This window comes from Panthera tigris, chromosome B3, assembly GCF_018350195.1.
Source record: "Panthera tigris isolate Pti1 chromosome B3, P.tigris_Pti1_mat1.1, whole genome shotgun sequence".
Lineage (NCBI taxonomy): Eukaryota > Metazoa > Chordata > Mammalia > Carnivora > Felidae > Panthera > Panthera tigris.
The window spans coordinates 79221888-79246075 of NC_056665.1; the positions used below are offsets into that span (position 1 = coordinate 79221888).

At 34.8% G+C, this 24188-nt stretch overlaps 1 protein-coding gene across 2 annotated transcripts in view; it reads right to left on the reverse strand.

The window, feature by feature from the left end:
* Window positions 1-24188, reverse strand: part of PRKD1 (protein kinase D1) — a 327480-nt gene that overhangs the window by 63758 nt on the left and 239534 nt on the right. Inside the window, exons 3-5 of one of the 2 annotated variants that reach the window (XM_042989494.1) lie at window positions 14830-14961; window positions 13054-13214; window positions 3074-3097 (exon numbers count right to left, since the gene is read on the reverse strand). In XM_042989494.1, coding sequence (XP_042845428.1) covers window positions 3074-3097; window positions 13054-13214; window positions 14830-14961 — 317 coding nt within the window. The remainder of the gene's footprint in view (window positions 1-3073; window positions 3098-13053; window positions 13215-14829; window positions 14962-24188) is intronic. The other variant, XM_042989495.1, reaches the window with a different exon arrangement.

Below are 24188 nucleotides of genomic sequence, written 5' to 3' on the forward strand. Positions count from 1 at the left end.
CTGGTAAATGCCCCCCTCCTCCAGGGGAGTTCATGAAGAACTCTCATGCAGTGTTTACATTTAGAATTACACATCTGAAAGTTTTTGTTCAGAGCATGAATTAATAATGTACATATAATAAGCCAGACACATTGAATGAAATCAGGTAACAGCTGATTAGTAACACATCAAGTCCACACACTCTTAATTTTACTGAAGGCCTCCTTCCTGACAAACCCACCCCTGCACATACTTTTCTAACTTTTGGGAAGTACAGACATACGTGCTGCTTAAAGAATTCTTGGATGTCTTTCCTCATTGAACATATACACTACCCAGGGCTGAATCTGAAGAAATAGTTTACACAATCATCAAAAGAAATCTTGCAATATCTGGCAAATGTACTGCATGGATGTGATGGTGTGGTGTATATTTAAATGGAAAAATGACTTTTTAATTCAGATGAATCACCACAATTCCTGGAACTCCAGAACACAAGAGTAATAACAATTAAAATCTCTTATTTCTTGATAGACTTCTGCTACTTTGGAAAATATCCTGGGAAATATTCATTTGGCCAGAAATATCAGCATAGTTTCATTCAGGATTAGAAATAGTTTTTTCATTATTTGCTCATTTGAAAATAATATACCTCGGCTATTTTAAAGTGTATCAGAATCATATGCAGTTACAGATAGATAATGCAATACTGGTATTCTCTTGTCTTCCTTTTTTTTGTTTTTTGTTTTTTGTTTTTTTTAAATGAACAAAAACAGTAACTGAATGAGTCATTTCTGGGGGAGATTTTCTAGGAAACTATGCAGGCAAGAGTTCCTTTTAATATAATGCTTGTCTTAATTAAGTGTGAGTCAGTAAACTTTATGAATATAATAGAGCAGTTTATGCCAAATTATTATTTAGAAAATATGCACCATTAATATTAATAACAAGTTAAAATCAATATTGTCTAACTCATAAAAACTAGAGGATGCAAAAAGTGAGAATATAAGACAAACACAGGAAAAGCTTCTGGAATGAGCAATTTATTTCCTAATGATTTCTATAAAGCAGTCTGAATATTAGGAGTTACCAAAAACACTAGACTAGAAGCATTTAATTTCAGCAAAAATAAATTCTTTAAAGAGCCCCTTAACTTTAAAGCCATAATAGTAAATACTTCCTTATATACATTTAAAAATAATTTTTAAAATTTCAATAAAGTTCTTAAATAAAAAAAAAAAAAACATTCCATAAGACCTAACGTACTTTAAAAACACTATATCAATTATATCCTCTGGTTGCAAAGAACACCGATGTCTTAAATTCTCCTTCATTTTCTACCTTGACTTAAGCTCCTTTACTTCAGAAAAAAAAATATTCTCTTCAATCATTTGACAAAAATATTATGTTGAATTTGGCCATATTGATTTATTCTCAACAGTCTATATATAGTAAGAAAATGAATGAAAATATGTCTCTCACTGTTAAAATAACAGTGTGGGAAAAGACGTCAAAAACACATAAAACTGAAAGTATACTTCCATCATAGATTAATAGAAAGAGAATTAATCATATATAAAGATTCTAAGCAACCAATAAGCAACTCAGTAGAAAAAGAGACAGGTAATTAACCATAGGTAAAATACAAATGGCCAATAAATATATGAAAAACTATTTATCCTCCAATAAGTAAATAATATTTAGGCATAGAGATTTTTTACCTATCAAGTTAGTAAAAAAAATGTTTTTAAGTTTAAAATAGGAATCAAATCTATTGTTGGGAAGATAAAGCAATAGAAACTTTTATACACTGTAGTTAGCAGGGTTATAAATTTAAACTTTTACAACTTTTTGAAGAACTATTTGGCAAAAAATTGTATATATTTTTCAGTCCATTTGGCTTCCAAGAAGATAATCTACTAGATCCATTCAAAGATGCTGATCGAGAAACCTACTAACACTTTTATAAATGTATAACAAAAAAACACAAAGAGGCTTATTTCAGCAATGTTTAAAATTAAAAAAAAAGAAGAAAACAAACTAATCAGTAGGAGAGATTAAGAAAATTAATATCATATATCATTGCAATATAATACCAGGAAGATTTTACAAAGACATATAAGGAATGTTTTACCTAGGATGATTTTTCCAAACATACAAATTTATTATTATTAAAGTAAATTTCTTCATTTTATATCCTAAGGATCAAGATAACTTGATTTCTTAATTTTATTTAACCTCATACATGTTCTGGTTGTGTTTTCATTAGCTTCTTTTGTTATAGTTACCTTAACAAGACCATGTAAGAATGGACACTAATAATGGTATTTGAAACATAGTCTCATAAAGAAAAATAACAATGTCAACTCTCAATGTGCCACAAGTACAGAAATAAGGAAAACTAAATATTAATAAAGACAATACATCAAAACAAGTTATCACAATAAAAGCACTGTTATATACTCAGCTTTAACATTTAATTTAAATGCCTTCCCTCCATATTCAGGCTATCAATTGCTTAAGATAAATAAAAAGCCTATTTTGGAGAGGGGTTTACTTAAAATCTCTACGAAGGAAATTTGTGAATTTTCCAAATATAATTTCTTCATGGACTGAGACCTCGATATACCCACTTGCATACCATCTTTTTAAAAAATAATTAAATAGACTGTGATAATATATTAATGATTAAAAGCTCCTTTCTTTAAAAAAGTTACATTCATCTGCAGGCAGTCCTTGTTTTATGTTTTACCATGCCAACTAAAACCTGTGTATAAACATATTGGGATGGTGGCCTCAACTTGCATGGTTTTGTGGTACCCTGTCTTCAGGATACAATTCCAATATGCATGCATTTCAGTTAACATGCTGCTGGGTAAAGCGTGTTCTGACTGTATTCTGTTCTATTCTCAACCCATCTTGTCAGTTTCATAGAAAGACCAATGGGGTTTCTGCAGTTCAATAGGCTGGATTCTGAGCCAAATTCTGATCTGATTATTCTCATAGGGTCAATACCAATAATTGTATTAGTATAATGTTGTTTTACAAAAGATGGTGAAGCATATTCCTATTGCCAGGTAGAATTAGTACCTACCTCAAAGCCAGGACTCACAGGAGACTGAAACATGAAGTTGTAAGGGCAAAAAGCAGGCAAAGGTGCAGAAAAAGGGGAAGAAAGACAAGAAAATGATGTTATTTGAAGAAAGCGATGCATGTTATCAATAATGTTTTATACAGGTGCATTTTCAAGCAAAATGTTACACTCATCAGTCTTTATGGCCACAAACACACCTGAGTTAGAAATAAGTTTTAACATTTAAACGGAACTATAGACACTAAGTCAAGACGGCAAAAACACAGTTTACAGTTAAGAGTTGATAGAGGTTAAAAAAAATCTACTTGTTACGGTGTCAATGATGAAAGACAGCTCTTTCACCTTGTTGAAAATAAATTATAGTCAGAATGAAGCATTTTTGACCTTTACGTGAAAGATTAGATTTTCTTCACAATAATTCATCCTCTCAATGGCAAAAGAATGAAAAAGGTCATCAAAGTAATCAAATGTTACGTAGTTGTTATCTGCCTGCAGGCAAGAATAAGCTGATGAATAATCAGTATTAGTAGTTTACAAACCTGGAAAGTCCAACAGTGGGTTAGAGTTTTAGTGAGAGAAATATGCCTACAGTTCATTCTTTGCTCATTTTACAGTCTTTGTTGCATATTATTGTTTTATGTCTGATTTCGCTCGAGGCTGAAGTATAAATCAAAGTAGAAAGATTATTCTGAAAATTTTTTTTAAAAAGAGTATCAATGAAAAATGTAAGAAACATCTTGGTTAAGTGGACAATACATATCTATATTTATACTGAATATCATATTCTTTCTATCCCAAATCAAAGCTAAAATATACCTGACTCTTTTTGTTTTGTTGTTTTTAATTTTTTTTTTTAACGTTTATTTATTTTTGAGACAGAGAGAGACAGAGCATGAATGGGGGAGGGTCAGAGAGAGGGAGACACAGAATCTGAAACAGGCTCCAGGCTCTGAGCTGTCAGCACAGAGCCCGACGCGGGGCTCGAACTCACAGACCGCGAGATCATGACCTGAGCCGAAGTCGGCCGCTTAACCGACTGAGCCACCCAGGCGCCCCTACCTGACTCTTTTTCTTAACAACAATGCATGGCTGTTGTTCTCGGAACCCCCATCCTATTCTGCAATGTACAATCTGCAATCAGAGACATTGAGAAGTGGTGTACATTTAGAGGTTCTGCCAAGATTAATTGTTACCCATTGATACTTGCTACATTTCTGGATTGACATGAAGCATGTGCAGAATTCAGGGTAAACAACTGCTCATGTGAATATATCCAAACATGACTTTTGAGGATGTCGGGTAGGAAGACCTTCCTTTGCCCTATGATCCCTCTATCTAGACTCAGAAGCAAATTGACATGAGACAGATTAACACAAGAAAATCAAATTTAATAGGTGTAGCACAGGGAATCAGCATAGATATGAAATTCCAAAGACAATGAGGCAACACGAAGGTTAAATGAGCTAAGGAGAGGAGTAGGGTCTGAGGATATGGAGGGGAAGGAGGTCATTAGCAAGAAGGTGAAAGGAGATGTTTAGAAAAACAAGGTTGCCCCATCTTGTAGATAAGTTCCTTAGGTAAGGGGGAGTTTCTATTAATAGTTGCTTCCCATTAAAGCTCTCCTTTCCAATGTAAATTCAGGCACTCTTAGGGGAGGCAGAGAGCTTTTCCTGCATCTCCTGGGTTTTGATTGCTTTTAACTAAAAAAAATCTTTGCATCAAAGTGGCCCATTGTGGGGCAGCCTGCCCTAGGCCCCTACAAGGAAATATAACCCTGCTTGTGTGTGCTTTTATGGAACATTGTCATAAGAGGTGGCAAAGCTTTCTCTTTCTCAAGTTTCCAAAATAAGGTATTATCCTTATCATAAATGTATTCGATATATAAAGCTGATGATTTTCCTCCAATTGGAAAGCCCTGAATACCTTTACTCTGGGCTCTCATCAGAATTGAGTTTTAGCTGAGTGCTACTCAGCTCATATTTGAAGATGATCTATGCAATATACATTCACTTATTCCTCTAAGTTACCATTTCTCAAAATGTATTCCCCCCCGCAGGATATCCCCAGGTTTTACGAGAAAAAGGGGTTCCATATTTGAGTCAGTATAGGAACACTGTTTTCATTATCCCAAGACTCTGAGGCCCATAATTATGCTTACTAAATATTACCACGTCCAATACGTAGATAGACCACGAAGCACTTTCCAGTGATCATTTGATCAGGAAATGTTTTTTTTGCAGAATATTTGATAGGGCCATTACTTTGAAGAAAATATTTTGGGAACACACAGTTCTTTCCCCCTTGCTAGCAAGTTAGAATCACCAGAAATGTCTGGTGATAAAGATAAAAGACAGAGCCACCTATTACTTTAGTAGTTGATTGTAATATTATACTATAGTTTTGTTTTTATTTTTGTTTCCCTTGAAGGAAGATCACAAGAATTACAGTTTTTCATCTGTAATGAAAACTACTGTAGAAAACAATGTTAACTATGCAAATAATATGCATATTAGGATAATGTGGCATACTACTTTTCATTTAGCACCCAAAGAATTTGTTTCCCAATATTAAATAATGTAATTCCTGTACCCCATTTTCATTAACTGATAGGAATTTCAGAAAAATTAACTATTAATTATTCTGATATAATATTTTATTTCTCACATGACCTGTGATGAAGAAACCTAATAACTTTATAACTCATGATTTTTTTTGTTTCTAGCTTTTAGCTATTATGAATAAAGTTACAAACATGCTTCCAACAATATCATTCACATTGCACCCCCTCAAAATAAAATACTTGGGTATAAATCTAACCAGTTATGTATAAGATCTGCTTGAGGAAAACTATAAAAATTTGATGAAAGAAGTAAAATAAGAACTAAATAATGGAGAAACATTCCATGTTCATGGACAGGAAAATTTAATATTGTCAAGCTGTCAGTTCTTCTCAACTTGATCTATAGATTCAATGCAATCCCAATCAAAATCCTAGCAACTTATTTTATGGATGTCAATAAACTGATTCTAAAATTTAGGAGGAAAGGAAAAAAAAAACCAGAATAGCCAACATAATATTGAAGGAAAAGAACAGAATTGGAGGACTGACGCTACCTGACTTCAAGACTTACTATAAAGCTACAATAATCAAAACAGTGTGTTACTGGTGAAGAAGAGACAAATATCATATGACTTCACTCATATGTGGAATTTAAGATACAAAACAGAGAACATAAGGGAAGGAAAGCAAAAATAATATAAAAACAGGGAGGGGGACAAACCATAAGAGACTATTAAATACAGAGAACAAGCAGAGGGTTGCTGGAGCGGTTTTTTGGGGGGGTGGGCTAAATGGGTAAGGGGCACTAAGGACACTTGTTGGCGTGAGCACTGGGTGTTACTACAGGGGATAAATCACTGGATTCCACTCCTGAAATCATTATTGCACTATATGCTAATTAGGATGTAAATTTAAAAAAATAAATAAAATAATAAAAATAAAAATAAAATCTTAAAAAAAAGAAAGAAGAGACAAATAGATCAATGTATCAGATTAGTGTGCCCGAAAACAGACCTTCATAAATATAGTCAACTGATCTCTGACAAAAAAACAAAGGATCTTTGTACAATGTACAAAGATCCCTCAACAAACGGCACTAGAACTAAACATTAACATGCAAAAAATTAATGTAGATGCATACCTTACATACTTTAGTAAAAATTAACTCTAAATGGACCACAGACCTTAATGTAAAGTACAATACTATGACATTCCTAGAAGATAACATAGGATAAAAACCTACATGGCTTTGGATATGGTGATAGCTTTTTAGAAATAAAATCAAAGGCACAATTCATGAAAGAAACATCTGATAAACTGAACTTCATTAAAATTAAAAAAAAGACTTCTGTTCTGCAAAACACATTGCTAAGAGAATTAGAAGACAAGCCACAGACCGGGAGGAAATATTTGTAAAATATTTGCAAAAGATAGATCTAATAAAGGATTATTATCTAAAATATACAAAGAACTCTTAAAACTCAACAATAAGAAAACAACTTAATTTTAAAAATGGGCCAAAAACCTTAAAAGACACCTCACTAAAGAAGACAGTGCCTGGGTGGCTCAGTCAGTAGAGCATGAGACTCCTGATCTTGGGATTTTGAATTGGAGGCCCACAATGGGCATGGATATTACTTAAAAACAAAAATCTTTAAGCAACAACAAAAGAAGATATAAGCAGACAGCAAATAAGCATATGAAAGAAGCTCTACATCATATGTCATCAGGAAAATGCAAATTAAAACAATGAAATACCACCATATACCTATCAGAATGGCCAAAATCCAGAACACTAGTAACACCAAATGCTAATAAGGACAAGGAGCAATAGGGACTCTCATCCATTGCTGGTGGGAATGCAAAATAGTACAGCCACTTTGAAGACAGTTTGATGGTTTCTTAAAAAACCTAACATACTCTTACCTTAAATCTAGCAATCAAACTTTATGATACTCAGAAGAGTTAAAAAAAAAGCTTTTGTCTACATAAAAACCTGTACATGGATGTTTATAGTAGCCTATTCATAAGTGCTCAAAATTGGAGGCAGCCAAGATGTCCTGCAGATAAATAAACTGTGGACACCTAGACAATGGATATTATTCCATGCTAAGAGGAAAGAGTTGTCAGGCCATGAAAAGATATGGAGGAAACTTAAATGCATATTACTAAGTAAAAGAACCCAATCTGGAAAGGGTACATACTGTATGATTCCAACTAGAAGACATTCTGGAAAAGGCAAAGCTATGGAGAAAGTAAAAAGATCACTGGTTAGCAGGACTGGGTGAAAGGGAAGAGGGAAAACAGCTGGAGCACAGAGAATTTTTAGGGCAGTGAAAACACTTTGTATGATACCATAATGATGAATACATCATTATACATCTGCCCAAATCCACAGAATGTACAAGGCTGAACCCTAAAATGGGACTTTAGGTGATTATGATGTGTCAGTGTAGACTCATCAGTATTAACAGAACTACTGCTCTGGCAAGTAATGCTGATAACAGGGGTGGGAGGCAGGGGTTAAACAATGCACGGGTTGGGGCAGGTGGTATATGGGAAATCTTTGTACCTTCTTTTCAATTTTGCTGAGAGCCTAAAACTGCTCGAAAAAATGAGGTCTAAAAAAATGAAAAAGCAAGAAATAAAAAAAAATGCTTGTACATATCTTTATATGCCTATACACATTTCTGCTGAATATAAACCAAGGAGTAGAACTGTGGATTCACATGTTACTCATATGTTCAGATTTAGCAGATAAATGCCAACCATTTTTCCAAAGTTGTTGAACCAATTTATATTCACAGTAGTAGTGTATGAGAGTTCCAGTTGCTTAATATCTTCATCGATACTTGTTATCATCAGTTTTATTTTTAATGTTAGACATTCTGGTATAGAGATATTTCACTGTAGATTAACTTTAGACTCCTTGATAACTAATGATGCAAAGGACATTTTTATGTTTATTGATTATGTTCTTTTATAAAGTGCTGTTAAAACAAATATTTTTGCCTATACCTTAAATGGGGTTGTCTGTCTTCTAAATTTTTATAGATGTTCTTTATATATTCCTTATATATTTATATATATGCATCTTTTATAATATACATATGTTGAAAATATCTCCTTCCATTCAGTGACTTGCTTTCCATTCAATGGTATTTTTTGCTGCAAACAATTTCTGAATTTTAAAGATGTCTAATTTATCACTTTTTCCCTTTGACATCAGTGATGTGAGTCCTGTTTAAAAAGGCTTTCCCAACTCCAAGTTCTTGTAGATACCCTTCTCTGTTAGCTCCTAGAATTGTTAGCACCATGAATTGATTTTGTATGTGGTATAAGGTAGGATCAAGATTCATGTTTTCCATACAGATATCCAATTTGTCCTAGAAATATTTGTTGAAAAGATCAGCCTTTTTTCATAGCAGTGATATTCTTGTCAGAAATCAGTTGGCTTTGTCTATATACGTAGTTTCTCAACTCTCTTTGTTCTGTTTGATTGGTTTATTGTTCTGTTGTTGCATAACACCATATTATTTTTTGATACTCAGACCTTGTATAATCTACACTGTCTTAACAGTCGCTTTATAATATGTTTGTAAATTTTCCAGCTCGGTTCTACCTCAGGAGTTCTCAACGCCAGCATGACTGACATTTGGTGCCACTTTGTTGTGGGGGCCATCCTGTGCACTGATCTCTCTGCGATTTCCTTCTAAGACATTGGTCCCTTAAATCCTAATTGCTTTGGTTGCTTTTGGGCACCTCCAAATATTTTGTTCTGTTCTCTTCTATTTTATTCAGCTTGTATAATTGTCCCTTGTAGAACAGTTGATCAGATACAAGCTTCTTCATAGCTAGGAGCAGAAGTTCTGAAAGAGATTATTTCGCTTTTTGCCTAAGATTAAGTCTTGTATAACACGGTTTCAATGGATTTTGATTTTTCCCAAATACTACAAGAACATTTGTAAATAAAAATAAAAAGATGAATAAAGCATAGAGAAATTATAGGATTATTTAATCCTGACTTCTCTTTTGCAATTTTCTTAAGACTATAAAATTAATATAGTCTTAATAAGTATACTTATAGTATATAATATATACTATATATATAATATAATAATATATATGATACATATATATACTTATATATACATAATATATAATATATATAATACATATCATACATAATACATATATAATATATATAATACATATAATACATAATATATATAATACAATAATACAATACAACATATTAATGTATCCTACTCAAGGACCTACTGAGTTTTTCTCATTTCCTTCTAATGCTGGTGATGGTGTGCAGAGAGGTATACACCCCTGCTGAGCTGTTATACCATAAATTGACTTCATTTTGGGTCTTCTTAAAAGATGGACTGCTTTATGGTTGGTATAATGAATACCGTTTACTGCCAAAATTGATGACAGATAAAGCCTATCATATGATTTATATTGTTATGCTCATTTTCTATCTTAGTGGCATTACGGAAATCTGAGATTCAATTTAGGTGCCAAAAATGAATAAATTAATAGAATTATCAGTGTCTTAATCTGTATGTGAAATGGTGATTTTATTAAGTCATCAAGTATGGATAGGAGAAACATTTTCTTACATTTGAGAGAAAATCTATACACTTGTCATGGCAGACTTGCAATATGGGTGATATAATGAGATTAATAAGCAATGTCATCTTTATCTTGGTCATCATCTTTTTTGGAAATGGAAAAATATCCCTTATGGTATACAGAACTAAAAGGTTTTACTACTATTGACATAATATTTCTTTTGATTAGGCATTCACTCTAAATTTTAAACTGTAATTACTGACCTTTTCTGCCTTGCCCAGGGATAAAGAGGGACATAGTCACTGTACTCCAACATGCCTGGGTACAGCGGGGTGGCTTTGTTCCTACATAAAGTAAGTAGCCAAGACATGACCATGACCCAAGGCAACTGGAAAATACGTGCCCTCCTCAAAGCAGGCCAGTATTTCTTCCTTTCTCAGGTATTGGATAAAACAAAAGATAAAGAGGTATCCTATGAAGGCACAAAAAGCTTTGACACATGTAAAACATGACTTTCAGAGCCAGTATGTCAAATAGTATCACAGACATTATTTCCACGGGCATTTCTTATTTAATGGCTACCCGTTGGGCATTTTACACAAGTTTATGAAAGTTTAGGATAACAACATTTTTCAAAGTATTTTATGGCTCCAATATTTTCTCACCTCACAAATATCTGATTTGATCACAATTATACCAGCATTCTTGACAGACATCGTTGAAATTTGATTTTTAAAAATATATATTAAAAAAAACATTTTAAGCATTCTACTATAAAAATTTCCATTCAGCAAGAAAGCAGTAGTAAGTTCCAACATTTCATGTAAAACATAACTTGTGATCAACTAATTCAAATGATGAAATAATTTAATTTGGCTAAATAAAGCAATTAAATAATTTGATTTAAAAACTTGTATTATAGTCTATAGATAGGTAACCTAAATTATATTTACGTATAAATGGTATATATTTATAAATATATGCATGTAAATAATTTAAATATGTAATTTAATTTATACTTATAACATGTAAATTATATATGTGATGTTTTGAAGTATATATATGCATGTCTGTGTATATATGTATATACATGTATTTGTGTGTATATGTACATATTATAAAAAGTTGAGAAAGATCTAAAAGAAGAATCTTTAGCATTAATCATCTAATTTATTGTAATAATGAAAGGCTTTAAAGCTTTAGATTTGTTGTGGGATGTTAAATAATTTTTAAAGAATTTGAAAACAATATATAATTAATTTACAATTTTGTTTCTTAAACTTACTTGTAAGTGTTCTATAAATAGTATGAGTCTCAGTGACTATCTTAAAAGCAAGAGTAACTGCTAGCACTTGAAAAGTCACTACTTACAAAAATTCAAACTAAATCAAGGAAGTTTAGAATTGGGAAGCTGACATGAGAGTTATCTGAAAAAGTAAATAGCTTTTGATTTAAGCACCTTTTTTTTAATGTCTGTTTATTTTTGAGAGTGAGAGAGAAAGTGTGAGTAAGGAAGGGGCAAAGAGAGAGGGGGACAGAGGATCTGAAGCAGGCTCTGAACTGACAGCAGAGAGCCCGACATGGGGCTTGAACCCACAAAGTGTGAAATCGTGAGCTCAGCCAAAGTCAGACACTTAACCGACTGAGCCAAACCAGGCGCCCTAATTTAAGCATCTTTCAATGAAAATATCACTAGTTCCAATTAATGGAACATTATGTAATAATATAAAATGATACACATACATTCTGAATAGTTATCAAACATAATATATTCTTCTAGTTAACAGCAGGATTAAGTACTTGCCTTCCTCCAACAGACTCACTTCATGAAAGACTGAAAACACAACAAACTCTCAATTTTAAGTCAGTCATGGGAAAATAGTATGACATTTTCCTATTTACCAAAATGAGCATGCATTTGAATTATATGTCTTGTTCATGCTGTAACAAAATTGAAGTGATAAGGATCACAACAAAATATTTTCCAAACAAGGGACTAATATAACTTTTGAGAGATGTCTTCAAAATTTATTGCCCTTCTCCACATCAAGAGGGATGAATTTAACCTTACTGTTTTAATAATTTTTAATTTTTTTCAATTGATTTTTACAATAGCTAGATTACTAAAAAGTCTTTAGGGGAGGGAGTAAATACGGGAAATTTAAGGCCTCACATTGTTCGCCTATTTTCCTATTTTAAATAATTCACATAATTACCACAATTTTTACTTGGTTGTGAATGTTTGGAAAATTCGAATTTAAATTTCTTAAAAAATATTTAAGTCCTATCCACAAAAGTGTTTAGAGCTAATGGAAATGCTTAAAGCATTTGAGGGCTATTGTTCTCATAGCATTTGTCAATCTGTGTCACCCTGACAATACCCTGGAATGTATGCCAGTATTGCCAACAAATTAAAGACTTTCATTATTTTCATAAGAACAAATTTAAACTTTTCTCCCAGAATAAATATGCAGCTATGTCACAAAGCACTCTAATAATCTTCAGAGAAGAGCATCTTTCATCTTTGGTTTCCCAATTTTGACAAAGTGTGTTTTGCAACATTCACATGTTAGTTTGTGCTGGTCTGGCCCTATGACCACGATGAAACCTTACATATTTTCTAACTGCACTGAGCTCATAAATGAAAGCAAACTCAAAGTTGTTGGATATTTGATGAAGCACTGACCAGTCTACAGTACAAACCCTGAAGAAACACAGTCAATAACACCCTGGCTGTGTCCTCCCTCCCGGGGTGCTGTCTTGGATTGACACTGTCATCTCATTGTCCCACAGATCTCTCATGCAAATGGATAAATGGAAAAACAGGAAGCTGTACCAGGAGGGGCTCGTCAGGGGCACTGGTGGAGAGCTCAGCAGATGCTGTGCGGATGGTGCTGAGCCCAGTGAGAGAAACGTTCGAGAGTCTTCTCCTCCTCACGCCACTGCAATTGTTGGGGATTTTAAATGCACATCTCTTATGGTAATTCAGTCCGCATCCTGGAAAGAGAAAGTAAAAATGATTTTTGTTCAACCATAAATTAAAAGCTCTTCTAGTATCAAGTTATGCATTTTTAAAAATAGTATTGTTTTCGTTTTTCTTGAGGCTATTTAGAAATTCAAATTTTCTCTTGAGCTTTTTCTGTTTTCTTTTCAGAAATTGTAAATAAGGTGGGTTTTGAATTCTGATTCTTTTGGACGAGCTCAGCAACTACTCTGGTTATCATTTTTGTTTAAATATTCTTGGATATAATGGACTTGGACTTTAAGGGATCTAGCAAAAACAAAAACAAAAACAGAAACAAAAAAACCCAAAACCAACCAAACAAAAAAAGAAAAAACAAAAAACAAAAAAACCAAAGAGATCGCCTGAGGCTTTTTTAGCTGCCACAAGTTAATGTGAGTGGACACATAAGGGAAAGTTAATCACAGTGCATCACAACTTTTGAACTTGATGTGAATCCTGGCTCTATAATTTTTTTGTTTACATGACCTTGCACACCTCAGTTTGGCTATCGATAAAATACGGATAATAACTACCTTGTAGAATTGTTAAGAAACATGTTACATTTCTTTACATGCTGGTTTCCACATTTTAGATAATTAGGAAAGCACCATTTTTTGTTTGATATTTCCACTATGTATAGTTCCCTGTGTGTCACACAGGAGGCCAGAAAATTTCCATAAAGCCACACTTCAGGCAGTTTCTTCTAAGTCACTGTCACCTAACTTGTCTTCTCACAGACAGAAATTCAAAAACTGTGGTTAGCTTATTTCTAGGTTGCATCATAAATGCTTGGTTATATTGGCCAAAGTTCAAACAGCTCTACCTCCTACAACTCAGAGAGAACACTGTATGATTGGAGTATTTTTAAGATTTATAATGGTGTTCTAGCCACTTGAGTTTAAAGAGTTCTTTTCATGGTAAAGTTCATTTTATGGCAAACTATGCTATTGTTAGGAACATGGGTACAAGTTCCAGGCCACCACTCTACAGCTGATTGACCTTGCATGGTTTAATTAACCTCCTAAATTTCTGCTAATTTCAACAAACATTTAGCGAATGCCTACGAATCAAAATTCCAACATGGGGTGCCTGGGCGTCTCAGTCGGTTACACATCCGACTTTGGCTCAGGTCATGATCTCATGGTTTCTGAGTTCGATCCCCGCATTGGGCTCTGTGCTGACAGCTCAGAGCCTAGAGTCTGCTTTGGATTCTGTGTCTCCCTCTCTCTCTGCCCCTTCCCCATTCTTGCTCTCTCTCTCTGTCTCTCAAAAAAAAAAAAAAAATATTAAAAAGAATTTTTTAAAAATATTGAAAAAATTCCAACTTAAGAAGCAATTATTATTTTCAGTTTGTTGCCAAAATAACCAACACAAAAGAAACACATCCACGTAGTACAGGGAAAATGATATGAGAATCAGGTTTCCCAGATCAGAGCAAATAAGCTCAAAACAGGAAATGTAAAGAAATGAACAGAGCAGAATCCATGCATCCCCAAAATTGGTGGAAGACATAAAGTTAAGAAGACATTATTGTAGAGGGCACAACATAAGCAGGTAACTTACGTGTTCCAGCATGGGATCGACTTGGTTGGGAAGGAAAGACCTTACCTTCGCATTTAAGGCCCTGACGCACCAAACCCCACAGCATTTCTCCACAGTGATCACAGAAAGCCGGAGCTCTATACGAGTGAACAAAAAGAGCGTGGGGACGAATTTGAAAGTCTTCAAAGGTGGCAGAAGCTGTAAAAATAGTAACATTGGAAAATAAGTCAAATAGACACTCTGACCTATAGATAATTAGCATACAGGATAATTATTTTTTTAATGTTTATTTAGTTTTGAGAGAGAGAAAGACAGAGAGAGACAGAATGCAAGTGGGGGAGGAGCATAAAGAGAGAGAGGGAGACAGAATCTGAGGCAGGCTCCAGGCTCCCAGCTCTGAGCTGTCAGCACAGAGCCCCATGCAGGGCTGGAACTCAGGAACTGTGAGATCATGACCTGAGTCAAAACCAAGAGTCTGATGTTTAAGGGACTGAGCCACCCAGAAACCCTCAGGATAATTAAATATGTAAATATGGATCGAACTCTCCAGGCAAAGTCAGGAAAGATAAGATGCAACATTGCTAGGCTTTAGTGGTGGGACTCCATTCTTCTCACCCACAGCTTTACAGCTGGTGGCAACCCCCTCGCTCTTCTTCCCGCTAGTCAAAGTTTCAGGACACTTTGATGATAGGCAAAACGTGGAAGAAAGCATGAATGAAAGGACAGTTCAATAAGATTTACAAACACCTGCTCTTAAAAATGTTTTGCTTTTTCTTCTCCAAAAAGGCAGTAAGAAATATTAATAGAAAAAAAGAAAACTTGATGGATTGAATTTAGACAGATCAGAAGATGGTATACTTGACTATGACCATGAAAAGGTATATCAGAAGGGGGAGTGTCCCTCTGGGAGACAGGTAAGAAATCTGAGCAGCCTCTTCTTGGGGAGATAGAGTTGTTTGACCTCTTAAGGCAAGATAACCAAGCATTTATAACAAAGTGACCTCTTCACCAATATGTCAGAGAGATTTAATACATACACTGGTGAATTCCAGTCCACTCTTTAAGAAATACACGTTACCAAATCATACTCATGATGCAGGGTACGTTTTGTTTTCGCATATTGTTACTGAGTCTATATAACATTCCTGCAGAGTATTGAAATTGATTATTTTTTAATTATATTTTTCCAAATAATATTTCTTATTGTGTTACAAAAGTAGTTCATGCTTTTTGTTGTTGTTCGTATCAAGAAATAGAATGATACAGAGAATTGAAAGTAAAAGACCACTCACTTTTCCCATATTCTAATGGGTAGGGGGTATATCTTTTGAGACTTATTTGCATACATAGCCTAACGATGAGCCTATCCAGTACAGTCCAGAATGCCGTCCTGGGAGGGAGAAGAACTGGATCCAGCTTAGACATTACTCAAATGACACTTCACCTAATCATCATGAGCCTGTTTCTCATACATAAAAAGAGAAGGTCTGACTGATAGTAACTTCTCCAAGCCCTAAAAGTTTACACTTCCATTAATGTTAGGACCATGTGTGCTTGATTTCACAAGGTTTTATTCAAAGAGAATTTGGGGGGAAACTTAGGCCTTAAATATATTGTTCTATTCTGTCTTTCTCTTCCTTCTGGTTGTCTTCTTGCCTTACTTTTTCTACACACATTTGTTAAGCACCTTCAATGTTGTCAATGGTACAACTGGGCATAAAGATCTAATGATGAGTAACACTTCTTTACAGAGTCTACCAAACTAGCAAGAAAGAAGAGTAAAAACAAACAAACCCACAATAAGTATAAAATAACTTCTAAGGTTCAGAGAAACTACAAAATGTGACCTAAGATACTGAATAGAACTAAAACTACAATCTGTAGGCGTTCTGGTTTCCAATTCATGTCCTTTTCACCACACCAGTGATACATCTTATCTTCCTTACCTCTGCCCAAAGAGTTATATCCAATAGCCCCATGATGTGGGAAATAAATAGTTGCAGTTTTCCTATTGTGGCCTTGGAGAGCAGGCTATCGGCTAACAAATCACTCACTGTGTGTACTTAGAAGTGCTTTTACCTTGCTAACTCAAGTATGCAAGGTGGGAGAGAGTGCATACTAAAAATGTAGGCCATTCACCTCTGCTACATAGTTGTCCAAAATTAGGAGGACAACTTTGAGGGTATCGCATCTGTTAGGGCAAGTGACAATACAACATACAGGAAAGTGAATCACTTTTACCAGAAAGAATATTGCTGATGGTTCACATGACATACAATTGGATTATAATAAGAGAAAAATTTTAATGGGTTGGTTTTTCTTTGAGGCTTGAATAAAAACACTTTATTCCAAATTAACGTGCTTTAATGTTGAAAATCACCTGTCATCAACTTATTAAAATTATTACTTTTATTCAGTTGGAAAGATAATTAAAATAACAACAATAATTAAGATTTACTGTGCTCTTGGTATATACTGGATACTATGCTAAGAGATTAAGTGTGGGAAGAAGAAGGTGATCAAAGAACCACAAACGACCATGTACCAACACGGCCTACATGAAGTTCTGACTAGAACTTACAATTCTTTATAAAAAGGATTTCAACTGAAATAAGTTTGAGAAATTGCATGTTAGGTTTCTCACTTTAAGATTCACAATATTATGGTCAATGCTTATCAGTAAAGGAGTACGATTTGGGTACTAATCATCTACTTTTGTGGTCTGGTCAAAACGTGTCTAATTTGGGAATGCAAAATTCTCTTTAAAACTGAGTTCTCTTACTATTGGACAAAAAAATTTTTTTCTAAATATCAAAAAAAAAAAAAAAATACTGTGTGCCAATCATTAACTCCTTGCTCCTCCCCCACTCCCACACACACCAGAAGTCACCCCTCAGGACCAAACATCTATGACAATACTATAATATCAATTAGTTAATAATTACTGTAGTTTTCAAAATAAGAAACATTAGTATTTGAGAATACTAATACTAAGGTGCACTTAGATATTTTTGAATTAATCAGAAAAAATATAAATAATTAAACTGAAGTTTTTCAATGACCACACGCCTTCTCCACTCACACCCCACCCCCCTAATTTATGTCAGGTAAGTTTGTTTTTTCACTTTTTGAAGGGTATTAACATTCATAAGCAGTTAGCACCCTTGACTTATGTTTAAATGCCATTTTCTAAAGTTCAATTTTAATATTCTCCTGTTAATTTTAGAATAATTAAATACATTTTTAAAATAAAACTACCAAGTGTGGGGAGGTTTTCCATCCATTTGAAATCAAAGCACAACATCCATTCATTATGAATTTACCTGTTCTGCACCCTGGGGGAAATCAGCATTAGCTGAGTGTATGCATGCCATCTCACCTAATCACAAAATTGCACTTCAGAGATAATCACTTAGTACAGGAAAACAAAGTGAATGCTGTAATTCCATTTCACTTAAGTTTTGGAATCAAAATGGACAGATAAGGGAAGGAATATTAAAGAGTCTAGAGGTTCCAAGAGAGGAACAATGTGCTATCTGTCAGTATGTCATAATCAATCAACCGACCTAAATTAAAAGCATGTGACAGGGCTACAAACTCAGCACAATGGGCCCCTTATACTGGTATTTGTGTCTCTTTGATTTGCTCTATTCAAAGTCTATTGTTATGCTCCAGTGTGCAGGAGAGGAGAAAATGACATGCTTTCCTTAGTCATTGAGCATTTGAAACAGGTAATTGAGCCAAAATCTCTAAAATAATCAGTAATTCTCTTAAGGTTCATTATGAATTGTTGCACAAAATGGAATAAACTGTTTGGTTAGCAGCACAGAAGATGAGGCAAAATAAATAATCTCTGGAGGTCAAAACTATTTGCATAATAAAATAAAATAATGTCAGCTCCTCCAAGATTTCCAGTATTTTTTTTTTATTATTGGTAATTTTGGCAATTTGGGAGAAGCATTAACTCTTTCCAGCATCAATGATTTGGGACAGATGCAATAAAAGAAAAGGTTAACACGTTGCAAGTATTATCTCATTCTATTTTTCACAAGCAATCTATGACATAGGTATTATTATTATCCCCACTTTACAAGTGAGAATACTGAGTCTCCGAGAAATTAAGGAGCTGTCCTAGGTAACAGAGGATCTTGGTTCAGTCTTCACACCCTGAACCATATGAATTCTCTAAGCCACTCTGAATCAAATTATCATATTTCTCTGTCCATTAAAACATTATGGATTATAAACTGCATCTTTATTTTATGAGTCTCTAGAGAAGATTTTTTAAAATTGCAATGAAATATAACACATTATCCTAGTATCATGCATCCTTATCTCAGAGATGTAAAAGATACTGGGGAGAAAAAGAGTCCATGAAATTAACACGTAGAATGAAATTAATTCAGTTTGTGATCAAATATCGTTTTAAAAGCTTTCTGCATGAACTTCATTTTTTGAAATCCTTCTGCCTCCAAACAAATTGGGAGTTAGTAACAATAACTGGTTTCTAAATTGTTACAAAAATCAAAGGTAATGCATCACTAACAGCCAACTGGAATTTTGTATCCACACAATAACCAGTGTTGCCACATTCAATTGATACAGTCTGGCCAAGAGCAAAACATTATGAAGTTTCTTAAAGCTCTTAAGATTTGTAGATAAATTTCCTTTTTCCTTAACCTCCAGAATATTGAAAATAGCTTCTGGATACCATTCCCACATAAATATACCTACTCATCAGTTTTAAGGTATGAGGTATGGATAAGGAACCATGTCTACTTGCATATCCTATCTTGCATCCAGACACACACATAATATACATACATCATCCTCTGTTTCCTGAGAGCTTCCATTATTGCAATGATGACTCCTCACATATCGGTTTATTGCATTTATGAATGTCAAATTAAAAAAAAGATTTCTTTAATACTGAGACCCAAACACTCTTCTGTAACTTCTACATGGCCCACGTCTTTAGTAAAATAGCTCATGGTGGCCAAGAAGTCCATTCTTCAAGCACAGAATTGAATGATGCTGGTTTTATTAGTATATCTACAACCTACCAGGTAATGTAGTGTATGTTTGAAATACAAAAATGACAAGGAAAAGTACTTGTTGTTGAGGGTTCAAAATCAAATGTGGATGAGAGACCCATAACTAATCATAATAGAAAATGCAGAGATGCAAATACCAAAGAAAGGGTGACTAGAACTAACTGGGTCTCTCAGAGAAAGCTTCATCAAGGATGGACATTGAACAGAATCTTGAAGGATGAAGTGTGCTACATTTAGAAAAAAAGAGAATGGGGTTAAGAGAGAACATTTTTATGTAGTCTGATTTGACTTAATTATAGCCAATTTTAGGATTATCTACATATTTCTTTATAATTATAATTACTGTGAGTTCTTGATATTTCATCTTTGCTGCACTGTTAGGACAGTTAGCAAAGTGACTCCGACTTTCCATGTGCATGTACCTGAAGGATGACAATACATCATTTCCATGCTATTGTGGCCCAAGTATTTGACAGTGTTTGCAAAATTAAGCTTGCACATATCTGTACTACCTCTGCTTATCCATACACTCATATCTGTCCCCTGAAGCTGGTGATTTCTTTTTGCTTCTTCATTTGTCCCAGTCCCTCCAAGCCATGGGCTTTTTTTTTTTTTAAATGTTTATTTATTTATTTTGAGAGGGAGAGGGAGAGCACGAGTGGTGGAGGGGCAGAGAGAGGGAGAGAGAGAATCCCAAGCAGACTCTGCACTATCAGCACAGAGCCCGACCTGGGGCTCAAACCCACGAACCAAACTGTGAGGTCACGACCTGACCCGAAATCAAGAATTGGAGCCACCCAGGTGCCCACTCCAAGTCATGTCTGTACCCCACTCCAAGTCATGTACTGGTTTCTCCCTTTGAAGAAACGAGAGATGGGAATTTCTATTTTTGACTTATATCTGACCAGAAAAATGTTAGTGAGGTGCAATGATGGGAACTTGGGAGGCTATGAATATCCCAGAGGGTATAGCAGCCAAGAGAAAGAAACCCATAAAATGTGTTTAGATATGTTGATTAGGCAGTTCAAAAAAGTTCTGGGAAAATATTTTATAGGTCCACAGCCAGAGGACCTTAAAAAATGGCTCTGAAAGGAATGATCTCTCAAGCCAATTGATAGCACAATAACAAGTTACCCTAATTAGGAAGAAAAAGGAGGGGTGGCTACAGAAGCTGGCATAACTGCTCAGGGAAGTCTCCGATCAGCTCCTACTGAGAAAGAAAATGCAGCAGTTACAGAAGGAGTGGCACAGAGTCCGGTGAAGGTGAATGTGGCTCCAGTTAACGAGAGCCACCCCAAGAAGACTAAGAGAAGAAAAACCCAAAGCTCTGAAAAAGTCTGAAACACAGCAAAAGACCTTTCAGTTGTGTTATATGTGGAAAGAATGAAGCAGAGATAGTCCTGAACCATGAAAAACAAATAGTTTAATGCTAATACATGAAATAGAAAAAGCTAAACTCTTCAGCTGCAATATTTTCCTATCTGTCCTTGGAGAAGGGAACTATTTTCAAACAACAAAAATTAGAAAAAAAAAATATATTTGAGAAGAAAACAGAGTAGATGAACAAAGACTATCTAAGAGCTTTAAATGAACTATTTTAAACAGGCCCAAACATTTAAACAGGCCAAAATTATATAGGAGGGCTCAAAATTCACTTTTAAACTTTAAAGGTTTATTTTTTATTTTTTTATTTTGAGAGAGACAGCATGAGCAGATAAGGGACAGAGAGAGAGAGGGAAAGAGAGAGAATCTCAAGCAGGTTCTGTGCTGTGTGGAGCCTGATGCGGGGCTAGAACTCATGAACCATGAGATCATGACCTGAGCCGAAATCAAGAGTTGGAGGCTTAACCGACTGAGCCACCCAGGTGTCCCCCACTTTCAATCTTAAGAAAACACCTACCGCAATATTTAGCAATATTCTAACAGAATCTTATTGGGCTTAATGAAATTATTCTAAAGGCCCTCTCTAAGAAAAATAGAACATATTCTGATAGGAATGGGAAAGCTGAAAAGGAGAGTAATGAAGAAATTTAGCCCTAGTTGCTTTCAAAATATTCTGTAAAACTATGATATTTAAAAATGTGCTGGCTGTGCATAAGACAAAAGAGAAATTAAAAAAGACAGATACCGATAGTACAGTAATCCATTCTATGTATGAATTTAAAATATGATAGAGGAAATATCATAAATCAATGCAGCAGGAAAACATTATTTAACAAATGATTAGTAATTAACTAACTGGGGGGAAAATACAATTTAGGAGCTTTAGGAATTAAGGAAACACAGCAAATTTCCTATGTTATATGTGTGTGTGTGTGTGTGTGTGTGTGTGTGTGTGTGTTTGTACACACACACGTATGTATAATATCATATTACATAAATTATACCTGGTGAGTAAAAACTTAAAACACCAATCCAAGAAAACAGAAATGAATGCTCATCAAATCCGTAAAAGAAAAATGACTTTAAAAGTAAGAGGAGCTCATAAATCTTAACAGTGATGGAAGAAAGTGAATGAAAAATTTCATTAGCATGATTATGTAGCAGGCACTACTGGATGACTTGCCAAAGGATCATAAGAAGAGTTTTTTTGAGCATAGTTACAATAGGTATATTTATAATGACTATATAAGGCTAGGTCACAGAAAGCTACTTATGTCAATACTTTCAGGTATTTAGAATATAATTACTAACATTTGAGGAGAGACCCTATGCATTGTTCGACACCGGGCGTACAGGTGACAAGGCCTATGTTCTACTACAAAAATTAGTAAAGTCTGCCATGCATTCATTCTTGCTCAGAAAGAAAGAAATCCTTCTCCTTCTGCTCCTCCCCCTCCCCCTCCTCCTGCTTCTTCTTCTTCTTCTTCTTTTTTTTTTTTTTTTTTTCCCCTCTCTCTGTTTAACCAGAAGCAAGCAGCAGGACCACAGGAGTGTGTTTGACAGCAGGGCTAAAACCCTGCTCAGGAAGCAGTTCATGAACCAGGAGAGTTATAGTTAATGTCTGAGTGACCCACCCTTTGTTTCCCTCCCAGGCAAATGAACTCAGTGGCTGTTGCAGAACATCTGCTTTAGAAGTAGCAATGTCTCCCCTCCTTCCCGGAAGGCGCTACCAGGAAGAAACAGATACAAAACGGCAGCCCATGTAATTAAAGGCTGGCTATAGGGCTGCGTTATTTTATTCCATCTATTTCTATACTGAGAAGTCCACTGGTAACACTATCCTCAACATTAAGTAGGTTACACAATCAATGTGGGGCTTGAACTCACAACCCTAAGATCAAGAGTCACATGTTCTACTGATTGAGACAGCCAGGTGCCCCCTTCCTCTCAACATACTTTTTGCTGGAGCCACTACTGATGTATGCTCCCTGTCTTTCACACAAACCTTTGATTTGTTTAGCATGTGGCTACCCCTAGGTATCTAACTCTGCTTATCCCCAAATTCAGCTCTGGGAAGCCTCTGATGCTATGATTGTCCCCCCCCCCCCCACTCCGATGTAAACTGTCCTCTTCCCTGTTCTCATAGGCTCATGGGCACACTTGTATTATAAAATGTATCAGTCTATACTGCAACTCCTTACTCTTTTATCTGTTCACTTCTGACATAACATTGCTGGGGATAGAGATCATACCTTCTCTGTTTATATCCACATAGTAAATAATCATTTAATATGACTCAACCATGGTTGAATACATAACACAATGCCTTCAAAACTTACAGGCTTGTCTGCAGTTCTAAGGTTCTACATTTTATTAAGTCCCAACAATCTGCAAATACAGTATTTGAAGTTCAAAGTCAAAGCCCATCAAAACCATAATTTGGATCACATTTTAAAAAGCGTCTAGCAATGCTTTCCAGAGATGTCCTTGCTAGTTCCTTATTAATTTAAAGGCAGTATGGTGTAGGTAGTGATGAAAATCATGGATACAGTGTCAGAACAGACCTGGCTACTACAGACCTGGGTACTAATCTTGGTCATAGCAAATGAGTGAAGACCTGGCTACTACTAATCTTGGTCATAGCAAATGAGTGACCTTGAGTAAGTCACAGTTCACCTCTCTGAACCTGACTGTCCCTGTCTATTAAACTGGCTTAGTAAAGCTCACCCGCCTGGGCTGTAAGGAAGACACAAAGTAACTAGCACAGTCCCAGTGGTGATTATCCCCAAAATGTCTTAGCATAGTTTAGATTAACAGTATGGGCTTTGATGAAATAACTGAATACTATTATTAGCGGTAGCATCAATATTATTTATAATTCTTATTACTGTCATCTTCAATATTAATAGGAGGCAATACTGCTTTTAAATCTAATACCAATGCATAGCACTTAAAAAATCTAAGGGCTTTAAAAACTATTACTGTTTG